General features: G+C 56.2%; 1 protein-coding gene across 11 annotated transcripts in view; it reads left to right on the top strand.

Moving 5' to 3' along the window:
• Positions 1-7,798: 7,798 nt before the first annotated feature.
• The window catches only part of Atp11a (ATPase, class VI, type 11A), an 85,744-nt gene continuing 74,042 nt past the window's right edge, over positions 7,799-19,500 (top strand). For 10 of the 11 annotated variants that reach the window (XR_001234555.1, XR_001234554.1, XM_013515632.1 and 7 more), the window contains exon 1: positions 12,964-13,266. Coding sequence is in view for 9 of the 11 variants with exons in the window: in XM_013515632.1 (XP_013371086.1) it covers positions 12,979-13,266 (288 nt within the window). In the remaining 2 variants the exon portion in view is untranslated. Of the gene's footprint in view, positions 7,826-12,963; positions 13,267-19,500 lie in introns of those variants that run through there. The other variant, XM_013515667.1, reaches the window with a different exon arrangement.

Below are 19,500 nucleotides of genomic sequence, written 5' to 3'. Positions count from 1 at the left end.
TGGGGACCCTCGGGGCTGGGGGTGCCGGGGGTGAGGGACGCTCGGGTCGGCCCTGCCGCCCGTGCCGCCTGCTCTCCGCCCACGATCGCGCGGTCCCGGTCCGGGTCGCGGGTTCCCCGCAGCCGCGCGTGGGGTGTCCCTAGGCACGCGCTCAGGTGCGGCGGAGGCGGTGACACGGGCGGAGGGAAAGCCCGGGTGCGCCTGCTTTGCACAGCCCCGGGGCAATTGGAAGTGAAGTTTGGGCTCTGGCCGGTGAGCCACCCATGAGATGAGAGGTGCCGCTCCTCTGATGCGTGGCAGTGGAGGGGAGAGTGGGTCCTGCTCTGCAGCCGCGCAGGGAATCGGAGCTCCCGAGCTGGCAGTAGGTGCAAAACCGGCGTGTGTGCAGAGGCGACAGCAAGCCCCAGGGACAGTGTTCCCGGCCGCTGTGTCCAGCACAAGGCGCCTTTGTCCGGCAGCAGCTGATGGTCAGCGGCCAGTCACAGGTTGAGTGTGGAGGGCACCCGTGTGGGTACCGTCTGTCCCGGGTGCAGGAATCGCCCCGGGCAGTCTCCTTGCCTCTTTTGAGTAGACAGCGGGGAAATACCAGATCCAGTGCTTCTGCCCCAATTCACTGCCCTGGGCTCCTGGAGTGAGTGCGGCTGTTTGTGAGTGTGTGTTGTGTGAGTACTGTGAGTGTGTTTGGGGGGCAGTGTGCACCCCAAGAGGCCAGCCTGCTTTCACCCAGGCCTGAGCCAGTCCCCTGGTCCCTGCTGACCAGGAGCCCCAGCTCCATCACCCACTGAGGTGGCAGTTGACAGTGACACTGTTTCCCCCAGTGAGGGGCAGTGGGAGACCCCATAGCTGTGACTGTAGGTGACCGGGCACAGCAGAGAGGAGCCTGGCAGGGCCATGAAGCACTGAGGGCCCTGGGCAGGTTACTGCCCTGCCTCGGTTTCTCAAAGGAAACTGGGGAAAGGAAGAGTTGAGGCCTCTGAGCACTGTGCACTCACAGCATTGCGGTTCCCTCGCTCCCCTGGGCTCTAACGCTGATAGAGGAGAGGCTGGAGCTCTGGGGCTTACACACGTCGGTCTCCGTGAGGACCGAGAGGCAGAGGGGTCGTCCTCTCCCTGGCTCCCAGGTCCCCCCACCAGGTCGTCTTCCCAACCTGGTTCTGGCTCAGGTCCGTCCAGGGGGACGCAGGCCTTGGGCTGTCCAGGGTGGCATGGCACTGTCTAGGACGTTTTCTTGCAGTTGGTATTTTAATTCCCTGTTGGCATCTTGTGATGCAGTGGTGAAACCATACTTTCTCTCCAGCCCTGGGAGATCCACCTTAGTGAACCTCCCCTAGAGCACCATTTGGTGACGCCCCTGGAACGCAGGCCCTGCGGAGCTGCCCTTTCTGTCTCTTTCCCTTCATGACCACTGGCTGTGGACGCTGGGGCCCCTGCACTGCCATCCGTAGCCCTGGTCTGAACCATGCGCTGGGGCTGTTACTCTAATCTGACTTTTTCCAGAAACACTCATGATCTGTTTTGTTATAACTCAGTTATCTTCTAATACGTAGGACTAAATTATATTTACTTTATTAGAGGAAAATTAAGGAGTCTAGGATAGAATATTCATATTTCCTAGTTTTGTAAAAGTGAGTGAATATACCCTCTGCCCTGGTAGCATTCGCATAGTCAGAATTCCTGGCATTGAGAAAGCGTCCCAGTTCCTTCCAAACCACGAGGGTAGCACAGGATGAAGAAAGCCTTGGAGACACCGCTGCAGGTGTTTATTGGTGGTTGACTACAGAGGAAGGACAGGGATGGACCCAGGTGGGGAGTGCTGGCTCCTTGCTGGAGAGATTCGGAGCTGGCATCACAGAGGAGGCAGGGTGGACTCACGGTGCTTGGAGTTGTGCTGGAGGCCCCTGCCACGGCCCGCCCTCCGCTCTGCCTCCACTTCAAGCTGCGTGGCCCGGAGCAAGCAGCCCGGCCCTCGCCAGTCTCAATGTCCCTGGGAACTGCTGCGGGGTCTCGTCAGGACCAAGGGAGCTGTACAAGGACCAAGGTGAGGCCTGTGCCTGGCTCCGAGGAAGGGCCAGTACACACGTGTCACCATGGTTGCCTGAGAGCAGAGAGACCCTTTGTGTCCCGGCCAGGGACTGGCAACAGCATATTCTTAACACTGTAAAACGTCAGATTTTTAAGAATCTGCAGGCTATTTCCTGGACAGTGGTGATTTATTTTTGAAACAAACTGTTGCATTGTAATTTCTTTCTGTTATTTATTTATTTAGAGATAAGGTCTTGCTGTGTAGTCCAGGCTGGTCTTGTACTTGCTGTGTAGCTCAGGATGGCCTCCAACTCGGGGAATCTTCCTGCCTCAGCCTCCTGAGTAGGATTATAGGTATGCACCACCACGCCCAGCTGTAATTCCTTTATAACAGAGAAATAAACATTTTTCATTCCTGAGAACTTAAAGCATTGCTGACTAGAGTGCTTTATAACTTCTAAAAAGTTGAACCGTTTACAAGTATGCTCGTGTACCTACTTTTCTTATTTTTCTTACCAGATGGTTTGTAGCAGAGGCAGCAGCCTCCCGGTGCACACGCAGGCTCTAATGGATTTGCTCACCTGACCTTTCACAGAGCCCATTCTAGAGACTCAGGAATGCGGCACAACTTTGCCACCGCGCTCCCTAACCCAGTGTTAGTGACCCAGGAACCTCAGTTAGCACCGCAGGGCTGAGAGAAACCACTTGAACCACCAAGGCCCCAGGCCGGTGAAATAAGTGGATCCCGAGGCCGTAACCCAGACTAATGTCTGTCTCCAGCAGCGTGGAGGTCTTTTGAACGGACTTGTAAAGTTTATAATTAACACAGATTTAACAAGCCAGCAGTCAGACAGGTTTGCCGCGCGCCTGTCCTCAGGACCGTGTGTGTTCTTATAGGCTGTTTTGGTGCAGTCTGCTTACTGTGGAGTTAACTTTTTTTTTCTGCACTGATAATTGAACCCAGGGCCTTCACACTGAGCTATATCCCCAGCCGCCCTTTTTTGTTTTTTTATTCTGAGACAAGGTCTTGCAAAATTACCTCAGGCAGAACTGAACTTGCAGTTGTCCTGCCTCAGCCTCCCAGAGGGCAGGGATTATAGGCATGCCTGGTTTTGTTTAACCTCGGACATTCCAGCACTGTGTCACATCCTGCCCTTTCTTCTTCAGAACCTTCTGGAATATCTGCCCCTCAGGAACAAGTGATTGGCAGATGCTTTTATTTCATGCCAGAGACTCAGTGTAATGACCTCGGCAAAGAGGCTTATGTTGTTCAGTCCGTTAGCTTCCTGGGGGTGCCCACCCTCCCCAGCATCCGGTCAGAGCGGACCTGCGCCTGCTGCAGACACATGCCCTCCTGCGGGCGCCCTCTCTTTACAGATGTGCTGGGCTCTGAAACCTGTAATGAAAATTGCTCTTTGGTGCCAGGGCCCGGGTCTGACAGAAACAAGTGGACGTGAGAGCCCCGCGGCTCACTCACAAACCTTCTGTTAACCAAGCTAAACACAGGTACAGGCGCTGTTTATTTACAGTGCAAATCAATAGGAAGCAATTTTTACAGCACTGGAAATTCAGCGAGATCGAACAGGGCGTTATTTTTGCTTTCACGTGAACACCGTCATCTGAGACATGCAGAATGGAAGGTCACGGTGATGAGAGAGTGGGCAGCAGTCTGCTGCTGCTCTGTCCTCTTAAGAGGGGCTCCGGACGCCTGCAAGGATCAAACTGGACGTGGCCTGCTTCTATGGCGGGGCTGGATGAGGGAGACACCTTTGCTGCCAGTGTGGGCCACGCCACGGGGCCAGGCCACCTTGTCTCAGAGGCCACGTGGCGTCAGACAGCAGACCCCGCTGTCCCTGCTCCACCCCTTTCCAGTCCCACGGCTGCGCGCTGCCCTTCCTGTCTGGGGTGACGTCATCTGCCCCGCGGTGACGGCTTCCTTCCTCCTGCCCGTGTCTCTGTCCTACCCCTGGGGCCCTCCCTCCTTTACCTTGGCCACCGAGGCCCCCAGCCTGGGTTTCCATCTCAGCACTCTCCTGCCTGCGCTTAACACCTTGCCAGCCGAGTGGGACGCAGAGACCCAAACCACCTCACGTGGCTCACCCGGGGCAGGAGACAGACGGCAACAAATAAAATCAGGTGTCTTGGAGGGTTTTAGAAGTGGCCAGAGCTGTGCAGACCTCGTGCTGAACCGGGGTGCAGGCTAGAAAGGGGTGACCGGCCCCAGGGTGGCCAGTGTTGTGGTTGGTGGTGTGCGCAGCCCGAGAGGAGTGTGGGCTGTGGGCTTGGTGACCCAGGCCCTTCCCGAGCAGGTGCCTCCCCCCGCACCCTCGGCGCTAGTGCCCGCACTGCCCATGTCACAGTCCCACAAGGGCCCCATGTCCAGCTTTGCCCCTCGAGCCCAGCCTGCTGCGCAGAGTCGGCCCCTACAGACACCTGAGCCTGTCCTGGACGGCCACACCCACGAGCCACCTCAGGCAGTGCTGAAACAAATGTCCCTGTTTACAAGGTCGGTGAGGAAAGTCGCCTCTCCGGATCCTGGGTGAGGCAACTTCGGACTTCTGGCTTCTCTTTCTGTGGAGCATTTCATAGTCATGAGCGAGTGATGAGGAAAGCAAGAAGGACAGAGGCGGCTCCCTGCCTCGAGCATTGCTCTTAGGTACTGCAGACACACACCGCGAAAAGTAGTGAGAAATAAACACTGAGCACACTTTTAACAAGCTGAGCAGGGGGCCAGGGCCTGAAGGCGTCTGGCTCAAGCGCAGCACCCAGTCATGGCCTCTGTTCCCCATGTCTGTGACAGCGTCCATGCAGTGACTAGTGCCACCTTCCTGCGCAGACCCCCCTGCCCTCCCTGGGCACCTGCTCTGCTCCTTGGACCTGAGGGTCTGGAAGGAGGGAGCGGCAACAGTGTCCCTCCAGAGCCTGAGTTGGGAGTGTGGTCCTCGAGATCACTTAGGAATTCAGAAACGACCTGTGTGAAAATGACCCGCTCTGGAAAGCCATTCTCTGCCGTCCCTTGTGTAGTGCGCAGGCTTTTTGGTGCATGCTGTTTGCCTTCGGGGCAGGGGCCACTGTTAGCTCTCTGGGTAGGTGGAAGGTGGGTAGGCGGTGCTGAGGTGGCTTGGCCACTTTCAGAGGAATGGAGTGTCTGCTAAAGCTTAAACACGGGGAGTGCGCATCACGCCTGCTTCCTGGGGGTGCTGGCCCAGTCCCATCTCTGCTGGCCCGGCAGCTGGAGGGTGTGCTGTTCAGGGGCATCCAGGGCTGCTCTGACTGTCCTTGTGGCCGGGTCCTTCCCAGCTGTGTGACCTGTGCCCCTTCCACGGAGAAGGAGGCTTTTCTGGTTTGGGCCAGCCCGGGAGGAGTGCACAGCAAACCATTTGCATCAGTTCTGCAGCCAGCGCTGGGGCCGCCGTGGCCCTCTCGGGCAGCGGCCGGGCCAGTGCTGGGCCCCGGGTGTGATCGCTGGCCGGTTGGTCCCCACAGCCTCTCTGGTTTAACCCGTCAATGTTGTTAACGTGGAGTAGGGCGCAGCTGACTGAGGAGCTGTGTACTCTGTCTGGCCAGATGGCGTGGTTTGGTTATTCGTGGTCCCCTCTTTCCTCGTGGTTTTCTTCCGGAGAACCTGGTCCTTCTCCAGAACGAGGTCACTTGGACGGCACATTTTCAGTCTTGCTTTGAGTGTGTTTAGCAAGCACCCATCCCTCTTCTGGTTCTCAGTGCACAGTTTCCCATCTGTCCTTGGCTTCATTCTTGAGGTGTCATAACCACAGCTTCTCAGGAGGTGCGTGCCACACGTCTACGGGGGGACAAGTGTGGGCCACCCTGTCCTTCGAGGCAGCGCGCTGCCTGTCGTGCACCGTCCCCACCTGTGCCTGCTGTGTCTGTGGAGCCCAGGAGCATAGGGGGTTCCCTCGGGTGGTCGTGCTTGAGGAATGGCGGTCCTTTTGTGTCTTGGGTGCGAACATTGTTGCCTGCAGTGGTTGTGGACCCGCACTTGTTTTACTTCTGCCCAGGTGGACTGAGCCGCTGAGCCCATCCGGGCCTCCTCCTCCAGCCTCTAGCTGCAGCTGTAAACCGAGACTCATGGTGCTTGTTGTCTCTGCTGCCCGGGGCTGGGATCAAATGACCTAAAGTGCATGGAAATAATCTGTATGTTGCTGTAAAAATAACCAGGAAAGGGCTGTCAATTTCTTGGGCATCTCAGGTGACAAAGGTTTTTTTTTTTTTTTTTTTTTTTTTCTTGAAAAGGGAATGAAAATAACATCCTTTTCCCCTCCCGCTTGGAGATAAGAAGAGGCTTTGAAGGCAGGGCTGTTACTTGTGCAAAGCATTTGCACAAAAGCCAGACACACTGTGTTCCTGCAGCTCGGGGAGGCGGTGCCGGCCCTGGCCCCGGCCCCCACCCCAAGAAAGGCATGCAGGAAGGGCGGGTGTGGGGCAGGGATGGTTCTTTGCCCGCAGGTGCCTCCAGGAGCACTGGCCAGAGACAGAAACTCGGGGTGCTTCCCTGGAGGAAAAGGGGTTGCCCCCTGGTGTCTGACACACGGCCCCTTCCCAAGGTTTCATCCCCGCCCTCACTGGGTCCTCACAGCCAGTGTGCGAAGGGTGTGGGGTCCCTTCTGTCACAGAGACCTGGGTTTGCCCAAGACCTGGGAGCATCTGTCCTGTGTGTCCCCACCCTGTCCCCTCCCCCCATGCGGCTTCCATGTAGCAAGGGACAGTTGCACACCCGTCTCTAGGCGGGGACTGAGCCCAGGGCCTGATCGTGCCTGGTCCCCAGCCCTGCCACCTGAGCGACCCTCCATGAGCACCCCTTGACCTTGCTACTGAGGTCACCTCCCAGGCATCCACCCTTCCCGCAGCCTCGAGAGTTCCTGTCAGAGTGGACAGTGACGGGACCAGCAGCCGCCCAGGCCTGGCCCGGTGTGGTGCTGCTGTCCCACAAGTGGCCTGGTGTGGGAGAACAGGGGACTCTGGCTGCCCGGAAGTGCAGTGCAGGTTGCAGCCACTGCTGTCACTGCCCAGACCTTTCTGTGGGGGTCACCTGCTGTCCCTCGCTCTAGTGGGGACCCAGCCCACCCAGGAGGGAGGACGTGGTGTACTCAGAGGTCGCACACGTGTCAGATGTCATTGGTGGCGTTCGTGTGCGTCCACACCTGTGACACCTGGTGCACGTGCACAGCTGTGAGTGGGGAGGTGGTCTCTGTCCTCAGAGAAAGTCCTCCCTGTCCGCCTGATGGGAACCTGGGGCATCTGAGAAGCCCCCAGTGGGGCGCGGAGGTCTTCGAGGACAGGGCTGGCACCAGGGCAGGGAGGGAGAGCCCTGATGCGCCCTCGATGCTGCACTGTGCCAGAGCTCTGTCCTCGCCCACACCTGGCAGACAGGTGCTGGACTCGGTGACCAGGCAGAGGCCACCAGGCTGACTGTGGTGAGTACCCACATGGTGAGGATGGACGAGCTTTCCCTGGAAGCCCGCCTGCCTCTTCCTCCTCTGTGGAGTTCAGAGCCTGTGTGAGCCGTGGTGCTGCCGCCCTCTTGCTCTGCACCCTTATCACGGACCCCGCACTGTGTTTGCCTGTGTGGCTGCGTCTCGGTGGCTCCCAACTACTCAGCGAGGGCGGCCACCCCTGGGTCCCTGTGAGCCTTTGCCCTCCGACCTGGCCCTTGGCTGTTCCTCAGGTCACGCCCCACGTCCTGTGTCTGTCCCCACCCGGGTTGGGGCGGTCTGGAGCAAGCTAACTAAGCCTGTGAAACTCGGGGTGCGGCGGTCGCGGGGTGCCCATCCGGATGCCCTGCCCGGTGAGCAGCCTGTGCCCCTGCAGCCTCTGCTCTGCAGCTGGGCTGCTGCGTCCTGTGAGTGGGCATAGCCAGCTCCTGCAGCGGGCCACAGGCAGCGTCCACACTGCACTGTGGAGAAGCCTGGTGAAAGGGCCTGACTGAGGGAGACTCCTCGTGAAGAGCTGCACTCCAGGATGCCCAGCAAGGGCCTGAGCTACGGTCTGCTTGTTGCGCTCTGGCCCTTAGGAAGCCAGGAGGAGGTTCGCGTGGCCGTCCTGGTGCTCAGACCGCGGAGCGCAGTCCTCGGTTCTGCGTGGAGGCTGGCGGCTGGGCGTCTGCAGGCTGTGCGTGGATGTGTACCTGAGAGAACTCTCCTCTTCCCGTCCTTTTGTGAGGACTCCAGCCCTGGGGCGAGGACCCTTGTGACCCTGTCAGTCTTAATCACCCCAACCCAAAGCGGGTCTCATCCCCCTGGGGGACCACAGCTTCTTCCTCGAGCCGGGGACAAAGTCCAGCCCCCAGCAGCACATGTTGAGTGTGAGTGTCCGCACATTGGAGGAATTTCCAAGGGACAATTTGGAAAGCACTTAGTTTGCTTACTACTTTATCCAGTAAGTTACAGTGTGTTTCGCAAAACCTGAAGAGACAGTGCAGGACACATACTGAGTGTAGGATTTTAAACTGGAACAAAGTTAGGTGGTTTACCTACTTTGTGTAACAGGCCACTTTCCAAGAGCAGACCGAAGTTGTGTTTATACCTTTTTTCTTTTTTCCTGCCCAGAGGGCAGACAGGAGAGAGGTTGGTTTTAGGATACCGTGGTGCTGCCTTGTTTGGCTTCTTGCATTAAAGCCCGAACACTCAGCATCTGGCTTGTTGACGAGACAGATGTTAGCATCGGGTCATGGAAGTGGATTGGGGCTGCCCACTCGTGCAGCCGGGACGGCTGGTTGTTGGTACAGGTCTGCAGGGAGCAGAGTTGCTCTGTGCCCGCCCTGTGCAGAACATAATCCAGCATGGAGTGAAGGCGGGTAGTGACCGCTGGGTGTTGGGTTTGGAGTAGGGGTGGGGTGGGATCATAGGGTGCCGCCTCTGTCGAGGCCCAGGGTACAGAGCCCGCGTGGCTGTCTGTGTCACACTGCAGGGTACCCTGTAGGTCCCAAGCCCTCTATTGTCGAGTGTGAATTTGTTCTTTTTAAATAACCAAAGCCTTGTTATCTGTTACAGCAGAAACCTCGCTGGCCCCATCAGGGGAGGGTTGGCACCGTGTGAGAGCCAGACACCTCATTCATTGGTTAAACCCTTGGGCCCCAGCCCCGCTGGGCCCCGCACCAGGGTGCATGCTGCCCAGTGCCCTCGAGGCCTGGCAGGTGATGCACACCTCACACGTGGCCCCTGTCACCTGGTCTCTCAGCAGGATCTCAAAGGATTTGACTCCAAACACATTTTCCAGTGCTGTTTTGTTTTTTTCTTACATCAAAAATGGTGAGATTGGGGCTGGGGATTTAGCTCAGCGGCAAAGCGCCTGCCTGGCAAGCGCAAGGTCGTGAGTTCGGTTCCCGGTACCGGAGCAAAACCAAAAAAAAAAAAAAAAAAAAAAAATGGTGAGATGAGTAAATAACATCAGAAATGGAAAGTCCAAGCGCCGTGCTGGTCACGCAGCGGCACCATCACACCAGCGCACTCTCTCCCTGCAGACCCAGGTCAAAGGTCACCATCACTGAGAACAGGCATTCCTGGGACAGCGGGGATTCTGAACCAAGGCAACACACTCTCTGGGGAGAAAAGGCACTGTAGGAGCCCGACAGCATCTGAGGTGCCCGGACGTGACCAGCAGCCCTAGGCCACATGTCCCTCCTCTTGTCGAGGACCCTTTTGTGGTTTCTTTGCCACCTCCCTGCCCCAGTGGGGGATCTCTGGGACCTTGAAATACCACCCAGAGATGGGGGTGACACCCGAGTGGCAGAACTTGGCTGTCCCTAATCCTTGGCTAGAAATAGGACGGAGGAGGAAATCCTCTTTTCTCTGAGCGGGGAGATTACTTAACTGTTTCAGCGCTGCCTACTTCTGGGCAGGAGGAAGGGACAGAAGGAATGAGGGGCACAGAGGAGCTGTCCCGATTCTGGAGCCAGGACAGAGGGGTGAGGAGGACGGCCAGCGCTGCTGAGACCCTCTGGCCCTGTGAGACCTGTGGTCCAACCAGGTGGCTTCTGCTGTGCCCACATCCCAGCAAGGGCTTCTGCTGACCCTGGCTCTGCTCTACCCAGACAGCCCCCTCTGGCCGCACACACTAGCTGGGCCCCTTCTGGACAGTCAGAGCGCGTCATGCAGCTCCCTGCCCGCTTCTGCGCCAACCTCTGTGGAGACACTGCACCCCATCCCAGTCCCGCGCTGCGACCTGCCCTCTGGCTCCACCTCCTCGGTCAGCTTCGGTTTTAGCGTCAGTCGGAGAGCATGCAGGATTTGCCTCTCAGGGCCCAGTTTCACGTGAAGAATGACTTTTAGGATGATCAGGATGTGTCAGTTTATTGAGTGAATAAGCAGTAGATTATTTGCATTTTTTGCTGTGGCAAAAGCACATGATGCAAAGTTCACCATGGCGGCTCTTTCCTCAGACCCAGGCAGGTTTAAGCCTGGAATTTGTTCTCCCATTGATACCAAACATTTTGCGTTTTGGGGGAAGCTTTTTCAGTCAATAAAATAGACCGTGGTGGGGTGGGGAGAAGACTGAGGCAAACTTGAGCACTTGGTAAGTGTTAGTGGGAAATGGCCCCAGGTTGGAGGGTTTTTTTCCTTTTAAATGATGGTGACAAAGCTAAATTTTTTTTAAAGGTAAACACTTGAGTGAGGGAATTCACGTGAGCTTTACGTTTGCTTAATTAAGTGTCCTCAGAAGTGCTCTGAGAGTGGCAGGAAATGAGGCTGTTATTCCAGGAAAGAAAATCGGATTTTTATCTCAGGGCAAACAGTACTTTAGTAATAAGCAACAAATGCTGTAAAAGTTACATCCAGCTCCCTGGATGCTGCGGTTCCCCAGCTTGAAATAAGTCACAGGTTACTGTCTCAAGCCGGTGTTAAGGTCACATGGCTTTTTCCTAAATGCATGGGTAAGGAGTTTTATGTGAGATTATTCTTTTAGTAGCTTGATCCTGCTAACTGATTTGAATAATTTTTGTTTTATTTTGTTGTTTTGAGATGGGTTCTCACTATATAGTTCAGACTGGTCTGGAACTTACTATGTAAGCCTTGAACTAGCAGCCATCCTCCTGCCTCAGCCTCTTGCATGCTGAGATCATGGACGTGTGCCACCATACCTGGAAGTTTGAGTTTTTTTCTTTTTTGTGGCACTAGAGATGGAGCCCAGGCTCTCGTGCACGCTCAGCCAGTGTTTCACCCCTGAGCTGCCTCCCTGCCAGTTACCTATCTTTTCTTAACCTATAACATTTATGCTTTCATGATCCCCAAATGACTAAGAAATAGAGGAATTAAACTTCAAGTTGTGTCTGAGAGTTTCCTGTGCTTTGTCTGTCCTCTGAGAGGCAGTGCCTGTCGTTTGTCCTCCAGTGGAATTCTCCAGCTTCCTGAATCACCCTGTCCCTTCTTGAAGCAGAGCCTGGTTTTGGGCGTTACAGTCTTCTCCTTGCGAGCGTAGGCCTCATTAGTAAAGTCTTGATTACAGCATTGAATAACCATCTCAAACACTGGGGCTCATGAAGAAGCCTGCTTGTTGGGGGAGCCTGTTTGGCAGGTGGTCCGGGGAGGCCAGCAACGTAAGGATGGCGCCCGGGCTTCTGGGGCCCCTCACAGTTCAGCTCGAGAAGTGGGCTGCGGCTGGCTGGCCTGTGGTCGTCCCTGCACACTCGAGTGATGCGAGGTTGACCCAGGTGTGCCCGAGCCCCAGTGTGAGCCGCTTTCCTCGCTGTGACCAGCACAGTGCCCGCGAAGCACTGCAGGGAGGACAGGGTGATTCTGGCCCAGGGCTTCGGGCTTCCTCGCCTCCGGGCCTGTGGGGAGGCGGACATCGTGGAGAGAGCACGCAGGGGCGGCAGGCAGAGGGACACAGGGCCGGGGACACCGCTGTGACTCCCGAGCAGGCCCCGCCCCTCCCCACAGCACTGCTCACCGGGAGCCGAGCCTGCGGCGCCTCAGCTGTCTGAGGACATTAAGGTCCGGACCGGGCGCCTGGAAACTTCCATCGTCCACTTCAGGCAGGGCTGGTGGGACGGAGAGTGGGGAGAACCTACGGTCAGTGTCTCTGATGTCACTTTACATAGCAGGGCTGGCCAGAAGACAGGGACAGTTGGGCTCGTGCTGTGGGCTCAAGGGGCAGGGGCTGAGTTTTCACCTGGGGTCCCGCTCATGGGGAAGGTGAGAGGAAGCAGGACTGGGGTCTCGTGACTCAGTGGAAGCGGAGGCCAGGTAGACCCCGCAGGGCCCCTGCAGCTCCCTGACCCTGTTACGAGCGCCCGGTCCACCAACGGTGAGGGCTGAGGATAGCGAAGGTGATTGTAAACCCCGACCGGGCCCGTTGCAGCTGTCTGCTGTCCCTCCCTGCTTCTGGAGGCTGGGCCTGGGTCTTCCCAGCTGGGTGGGGGCTGTGTCGGCTCCTGTGCACCTGAGCCTTGCCTGCACATCTGGCTGGTCGCCCGTGCCTGGCTGGTCTCCCTCTCTACCAGGCCACTCACACCTGGCAGGCACCTGTCACCTGGCCGTTCCCCCACACCTGGCAGACACTGCTTGTCACGGCGCTGCCGGTTCCTCTTGTGCTGGGTCACAGCCTCCTTTTCCAGAGTTCCTTACAGATCCGTCCTCCTGCTTGGGTGGCTCTGGCCGTGCTGCTTCAGCGTGAGCTCGGCTGCCCTTCGTGGGCCCAGCTTCTCCGTTTCTGTTGCCTTCTGCCCACCCCTGGGTAACTTCAGAGAGGTGTCCTGACTGCCTGGAACTCCTAGGCCCCCAGGTGCTGCCCGGGAGCCTCCAAGGGCCCAGAGAACAGTGTTGGCCCAGGAGAGGCGGGTCTGTTGTCACATGCATCGACTCCTTAGAAACACTGTTCACTTCTCTCTTTCCGCTGTATAGGAGGGTGGTGCAGGGTCAGGGGTCAGTCTGTTTCCTGGGCTGTGAGCCCCCAGCCCCGCACAGTAAGTCACTCTCTGGAGGGGACCTGGCAGCCCCGCAAATGAGGACCGGATACCTGGGGAAGGAGCACAGGGGTTGTCTCTCTGGCCCTCCTGGTGAGCTGGACACCCAGTTCCTGGCCAGGTGCAGGATCTGTGCACCATGTTGGATTCACCTCCTGAGTTTCACTTCACGGGGCTCAGGCTCAGAGGGTTGGGCTCAGCCGCGGGGAGGCAGCACCTCTGCCTGTCGGCATGGGGCCAGCTGTGCCTACCTTGCTGCAGCCCTGGACTCAGCTCTGAGCTGGGCCTGCTCTGAGAGGACCGGATCCCGGTGCAGGGTCCTGCAGGTGTGTGGAGAGGGGTTGAGTGTGGGGAAGGGCTGTGACCCCTGGGGATGACCCAGCAGGGCCCTGGGAGGCTGGGGCGGAGGATGGGACAAGAGGGACAGAGGCCTCCTCCCTCCTGAGGAAGCTGACATGCAAGATGAAGGTGCAGCTAGAGTGACAGTGCCAGTTTGGGAAAACACCTGGCCATGCACCTGCCTCACTAGGGCTGTAGAGAGGGGCAACCTTGGCACAGAAGCACCTGGCTCATTCCAGAACATTCTAGAGCAGAGAAGCGAGGCTGGGCCAGGAAGCTAGAGCAGCGGGCTCTGGCTGTGAGCACTGTGTGAGGGGCTGAGTGCTGGGGCAGGCTCTAAAACGCAAACCGCACGTCACAGCGTCGCGGTGAGAGGCTGGCAGGACAGGTGTGAGAGCGGGCCACAGCCAGAGCACCCCGAATTGCACTGGCTCGCGGCCACCCGGGTGCTGGGGTGCCCCACACACCTCCTGCCTGCGCCTCTCAGAGTCTGAGCAGGGTTCTTCAGGAAATGCGTTTCTGGAAAGCACTGAACATGATCTAGTTTCAGACCAGCATCCCGGGCCCTCAGGTGCCTTTCATGCTCTGGGTGTGGGACCTGTGGGTCCCTGTGCATCTGAGATGCTGCCCTCATGTTTTCAGGTTTTACTTGGGTTTGTTGATCGGTTTTCAGCCTCTTGAGGGCCGGCAGTGGGGCACACCGGACTGGTTCCCTGCCTGTCCAGCGATGCAGGGGGGTGGAACAGTGGTGCTCCAGGCCGCTGCTAGCTCCTTTCACACGGAGGATTGCGCCAGCTCCCCTGTGCTGGGAGCGGGCCCCCCTGCCAGCTGCCCTCTCCGGTACCGGGAACCGAACTCACGACCTTGCGCTTGCCAGGCAGGCGCTTTGCCGCTGAGCTAAATCCCCAGCCCCCCGGCTGCCCTCTGACACGGCTCTTCACCACCTCAGAGCTGCGTGCGGTGTCTGTTTCCACAGGGCTGCTTTCCTTTACTTCCTCCTCCTCCCGTAGACAGACGAATCCTTCCTGCTCCCCACCACCCTTTGCGGTGGATGGTGGCTGTGGCTCCCCAGCGCGTCCCCATCCTTTTCTTCTCCCTTGGGTGGCCGTCAGTGGGCCCTGTGCCTGGTGGGTGATCTGAGCCCCGCTCGGGGGCAGCAAGGCTGCTGGGGACCAACAGTAAGTGTGACTCAGCACCACGGCCTCGCGTGTCCAGGTGCATTGGAGGGAGCTCAGGTGCAGGTGGGCGGGGCCTTGCTCCTTTGCCCTCCAGCTGCCGCCACCTGCACGGCACCAGATTCTCCACAGAAAGCCCCACAGCGCTCTGCGAGCTGCACCGGCGGTGCACAGGCTGCATCCCCCTGCCTGGCCCGCTGCACAGTAGCCAGCCAGGCGCAGGTGTTTGGTGGCCCTCGTGACTGTGCAGGTGTGGTCCCCACAGGAGGGGTTGGCAGGTCCTGCCCCTGGCACAGGCAGCGCGGACACACAGCGGACTGAGGGGACTGGCCGCCCGGTTGTGCCCAGCAGCGGTAGCAGCAGGTAGAGCTGAGGCAGTGACTGTCCCACCCCTGGAGACCCCAGGACAGGGCGCACCTGGGCCAGCGCCCTGAGGATGGTTTGCTGGTTCCTGGAATCTGAGGTTGAGTGGTGAGGGAGGGGGAACTGGTGAAGGGGCTGGGCAGGTGCAGGAAGGCTTCAAGCTGTGCTGCGCAGCGATGTCTGCAGCCAGCCGCCCAGTAGATGCCTCGGTCGTCTCAGCTTGGTGTAGGCCGCAGCTCTTCCCCTCAGCCTGCTTATGTTTCCTTGGCAAGCGGCTTGCTGGTGCTGGGGCAGCAAGACACAGAAAACCAACCACCCTCACTCTGCGAGCTGGAAGAACTGACCATTTAGTTTGGCAATTTGAAGAGCAACGAGGAGCAGAATCCTGGCAAGCACGTCAAAATCATTGTGTCTTGGAGTGTCCCCACAGAGCCGGCAGGGTTATGCATGAGAAAAGGACCAAGCAGAATGAAAAACACAGCCCTGACTGCTGCCTCCTGAGATACCTCGCTCTAAAGGCCTCTTCTTTGGGACATTGCTAGCAGGAAACATTTTGTAGAACACTTTTGAGATATTGCAAATTTTTCATTTACTATATAGCTTTAAAGCTCTTGTGTATGTTCTGTGAATCCCTTAAAATAACTTGGTGTTGCAGGTGCTGGTAAACTCCTAGCTGTTCCTGGTGATAGCTTGCCGTATTTTTAGCACACTTAACTACTCTACTTTGCATTGTTCAACCAGTAATTAGAAAGTACCCTCTGGGGACCAGGTACTGTGCTAGGTGTTGGGAGCACAGAAAACAAAACAAGAGCTGGTCTCGTCCCCCTGGAATTTAAAATCTAGCAGGAGAGTCAAATAGGGACTTTCCAAAAAATGTAGCACAGACCCCCACAGAGAGCTTGGCTTCTGGTCTTTGCTTGGGAAGGGACTGGGGCCACACAGTGCGCAGATGCCACAGCCAGGTCTGCTGGGTCCCCACTTCTGCCATCAGCCCAGTCCTTGAGGCCACGGCCACGTGGACAGTTTGCCTGACACCAAACTGAGACTCGCACTGGCCCTGCACAGCTCCAGCACCACTGTGGACTGTGGGCCTGTCCACAGCTTCCATGGCAAGGGAAAGATGGAGCCTCATTCTTCATGTCCCTTGTGGAGTAGCAGCTCCCAGTGCGGCTGGGGCTTTCTGGTGAGCAGAGGAAAAGCGCCCTTCCCCCTGCAGCAGGCGTGGCAGACTGTCTGGAAAGGGTGTTGTAGTAAGCATTTCAGGCCAGCAGAGCTGCGCGGGCTGCAGCTGCTATACTCTGCCCTTGTGGGCGTGGCAGGACACGGCCACTGATGCGAAGTGGGGAGTTTCACACAGTAGTCACACGTGGCAGCCACGTGGGCTGGCAACATGCTGAGTGCGCTGTCTGGGATCAGTGTGGACCAGACGCTGTGTTGTCACAGAGGGAGGATCCAGAGCAGGGGCAGACCATCTCAGAAACCATGTGACCATTCTCGGGGTAGAAGGCTCTTCGTTAGCGTGGCCTGACCCTGGGCGACCCTTCTGTGATATGCCACCCTTACAGATCAGAGGCTGTCTTTATGGCTCTTCGCTGAGTGTACACCCTCTTCCTCTGTTTCCCTTGGCTGTCTCTGACTCTGCCAGCTCAGAATATGAGAGCCGTGTCCCTGTCCCTGCTGCGTGGCTGGCCTCAGAGTGGTCAGTATCTCTGGTGTGTGAATCATGACACGAGGGACAGCCACAGTGCTCTGCTATTTTTAGCGATCCTGCTGTCTTCAGCTATGCTGTCAGCGCTGCAAGCTAGTAGGCCACCGTTACTCAGAGGAGGCCTAAGGAGACCCAGCATTGGCCCCTTGCTGTGGCAAAGTTGAACCGGAGAGACCTGGGCCATGAGACACTGAGAGCTGTTGCTTGGTCAGTGACGATTCTGATCGGAGGCAAACTGGGGAGGTGACCACTTTCCAGTGGCGCATGATAACGATTTGGCAGATACCCACATGTCACAGGAACGTCACAGTGACACGTACTTCTCCATCAGCCAGAGTTTAAATGCAAGGGCATTGAAAGCATGACTCTCAGTCCTGCCTTTGGGTGTGGAGGTCGTCGTCATCTTGCTTCCTATTTTCAGGATCCTTGCTGCCTGTGTGTTCCCAATGGTGTAGAGAGGTGCGGCTCTTCCTGGGAAGTAGAGTAGCCTTAGGCGACCATGCTAGAGGTGGACAGCCACAGGGCCTGGGGCTGTTAAAGAAATCCAGGTCCTCCAGTCTCTCTGGACTCCCAGATACCGTCTTTGGGAAGAGCAGGGTGCAGTGCAGATGGAGCCTCCCTTGGGAAACGGTATCACTATAACTAATTATGTTCATACAAATTATATATATTTGTATTCATCTGCATTTCAGTTTCTGTTTTGTGTACACATTCCAGAAATGCCTTGCTGACATTACCTAGACAGTGAAGAGATGAATCACAATTTTCTGAATTTTGAATTCCTTTAGTTTCCTGGATTATTTAACAGTATTTACTACCTTACTTTACAATCCCACATTAGCAAATCTGCTGTTTTTTGCCTAGAGCCTATTTGTTAACCCAGCACTCAGAGTTTCTGCTATAGAGCTAGGCTTTTATGTTGTTTGGTGATCAGGGAAGTTATTTCATGAAGAATTAATGAGTTAAAGTGGTACTTAGGAAACTGAGCCACCAGGAAGTAGGTGTTTGTGAGCTTAGCTGATAACTTTTCAGCTGCAGATAAATGAAGAATTTTTTTTTAATAACGAAGTCTCAAGTGTGAATCAGTGCAGGGTTTCCAGTGCAGGCTTGATTCTGACCTTGGATGGAGAGAGTGGAGTGGCTGGGTGGAGGAGGGACATGCCCCACAGCGTGGAGAAGAAGTCTTTCCTGCCTCTTGGTCACCTCTAAACGGCAACAGTAATAAAAACACTGAGCTGGAAGAGGTCTGGCTTCGAGAAAGTTTAGTAGCCAGTTAAAGACAGAAGTCAACTTTTTTGTCTTCATTTTGGCTTGGTTTTTATTTTTGTAATTGACTAATAGCAATTGTACCTATTTATGGGGCACAGTGTGATGTTCTGACACCACTATATCATGCTATGGGACAGGGTTTGACATTCTGACACATTGTATCATGCTGTGCAACACTGTATGCCATTCTGACACATTGTATCCTACTGTGGGACACAGTGTGATATTCTGACACACTGTGTCATGGCCATCTGGGGTGAGCAGCTCACCCATCACTCCAGACGTGCAGCATTCCTTTGTGGCAGCACATTCGCACTCTCTTCTTTGAAACACTGTACTCCCTACGGCATTGTTACCTGAGTCACCTGACTGCGGTCCATGCCAGGCTCACTGCACCATCCCACTGTCCCTGGGCACTTGTGGCCCCTCCTCTGCCCGGGCCCCTGCCCCTTAGCATCCTGGCCCTGGTCACCACCACTGTGGTCTTGGTGTCCGGGAATCAACTGCAGATTCCACAAGTTCATGGAACCTGGTCCTTATTTCTGATCTGCAAACTAAAAAACCGAGGCTGGCCTGAAATTGGGTCTCACTCAGGCTGTGATGGGCTGAAAGAAAATGTAACAGTGTGGGGGCTGGGGATTTAGCTCAGCGGCAAAAGCGCCTGCCTGGCAAGCACAAGGTCGTGAGTTCGGTTCCCGGTACCGGAAAAAAAAAAAAAAAAAAAAAAAAAAAAAGAAAATGTAACAGTGTGATAAATATCACTTAGAGCTGTAGACTTGAAACCATCCGTAATTCTTCAGTCCTCCTCCTGCTGCTCCTCTTCTCCTCCTCCTGTCATCCTTCTTTCTTCCTCTTTCCCCTCTTCCGTGTCAGTAACTTCCTTTTCATGAACTGCATTTCCAAGGTGAGAGTGATGTGGATTTTCCTCTTGGTCAGTGACACTTCATTTTTTGTGACATGAAAACCCCCTCTAGCCTGGCCTCAGTTCCCCTTGGCCACACAGGGGACTTGGGGACTTTGCCCCCTCGCAGGGCAGCCCTCCACTGAGCACGACTGTCTCCGTGCCTCTGCGGGGCGCTGTGCTACGTGCACCTGTGCGTGTGCCACTGGCCAGAGGGCAGGGCATGGAAGGGAAGAGGTTGGCTGCTGTCCTCCAGGAAGGACTGGAAGTTGCCCATGCAGCTAAGTGCAACATAAAGAGGACTTTTAAGGGAAAATATTAACAGACATGTGGGAGGAATTTAGCTCCTTGTTTTCTGGCAGTCAAAGTTAAAAAAAAAAAAAAAAAGAAATGTCCACCTGGGTCTAATAGCAGTCAGTCCATAGGTTTGTTTATAGAAATAAACTTTTCACTCAAGGGAGAGTTAATTACAAAAGGACCCTGGGAAATTTAATACCATGAAGTGTGGTTTTGCTGGTATTTCCAGCTGTTCAGGCTGAGGTTCTTTCCATAGCAGGTCGATTTCTCTGACTCCCTGAAAGCACGGTATGCGGTGGGGATACCACTTGCTGTCATATGCATTCCTGGAGGGTAGGAGGTGGTGGGCACACACTGGCTGTGCAGTGGCTCATGTGCCTGGGTGCAGGGCACTGCCTCAGAGAGCCGTGTGGAAGAGGGTCCAGCTTGGAGCCCAGCCCCCTGCTTATGTTTGAATTTGACACTGTCCCTTAGCAGACACCTGCCTTTGGTGAGTTAATGTTCCTGC

The sequence above is a fragment of the Chinchilla lanigera genome, unplaced genomic scaffold (assembly GCF_000276665.1).
Source record: "Chinchilla lanigera isolate Chin_1 unplaced genomic scaffold, ChiLan1.0 scaffold00003, whole genome shotgun sequence".
NCBI classification, from domain to species: Eukaryota; Metazoa; Chordata; class Mammalia; order Rodentia; family Chinchillidae; genus Chinchilla; species Chinchilla lanigera.
The sequence above is the reverse complement of the archived record's forward strand: the minus strand, read 5'-3'. Positions and strand labels throughout refer to the sequence as shown.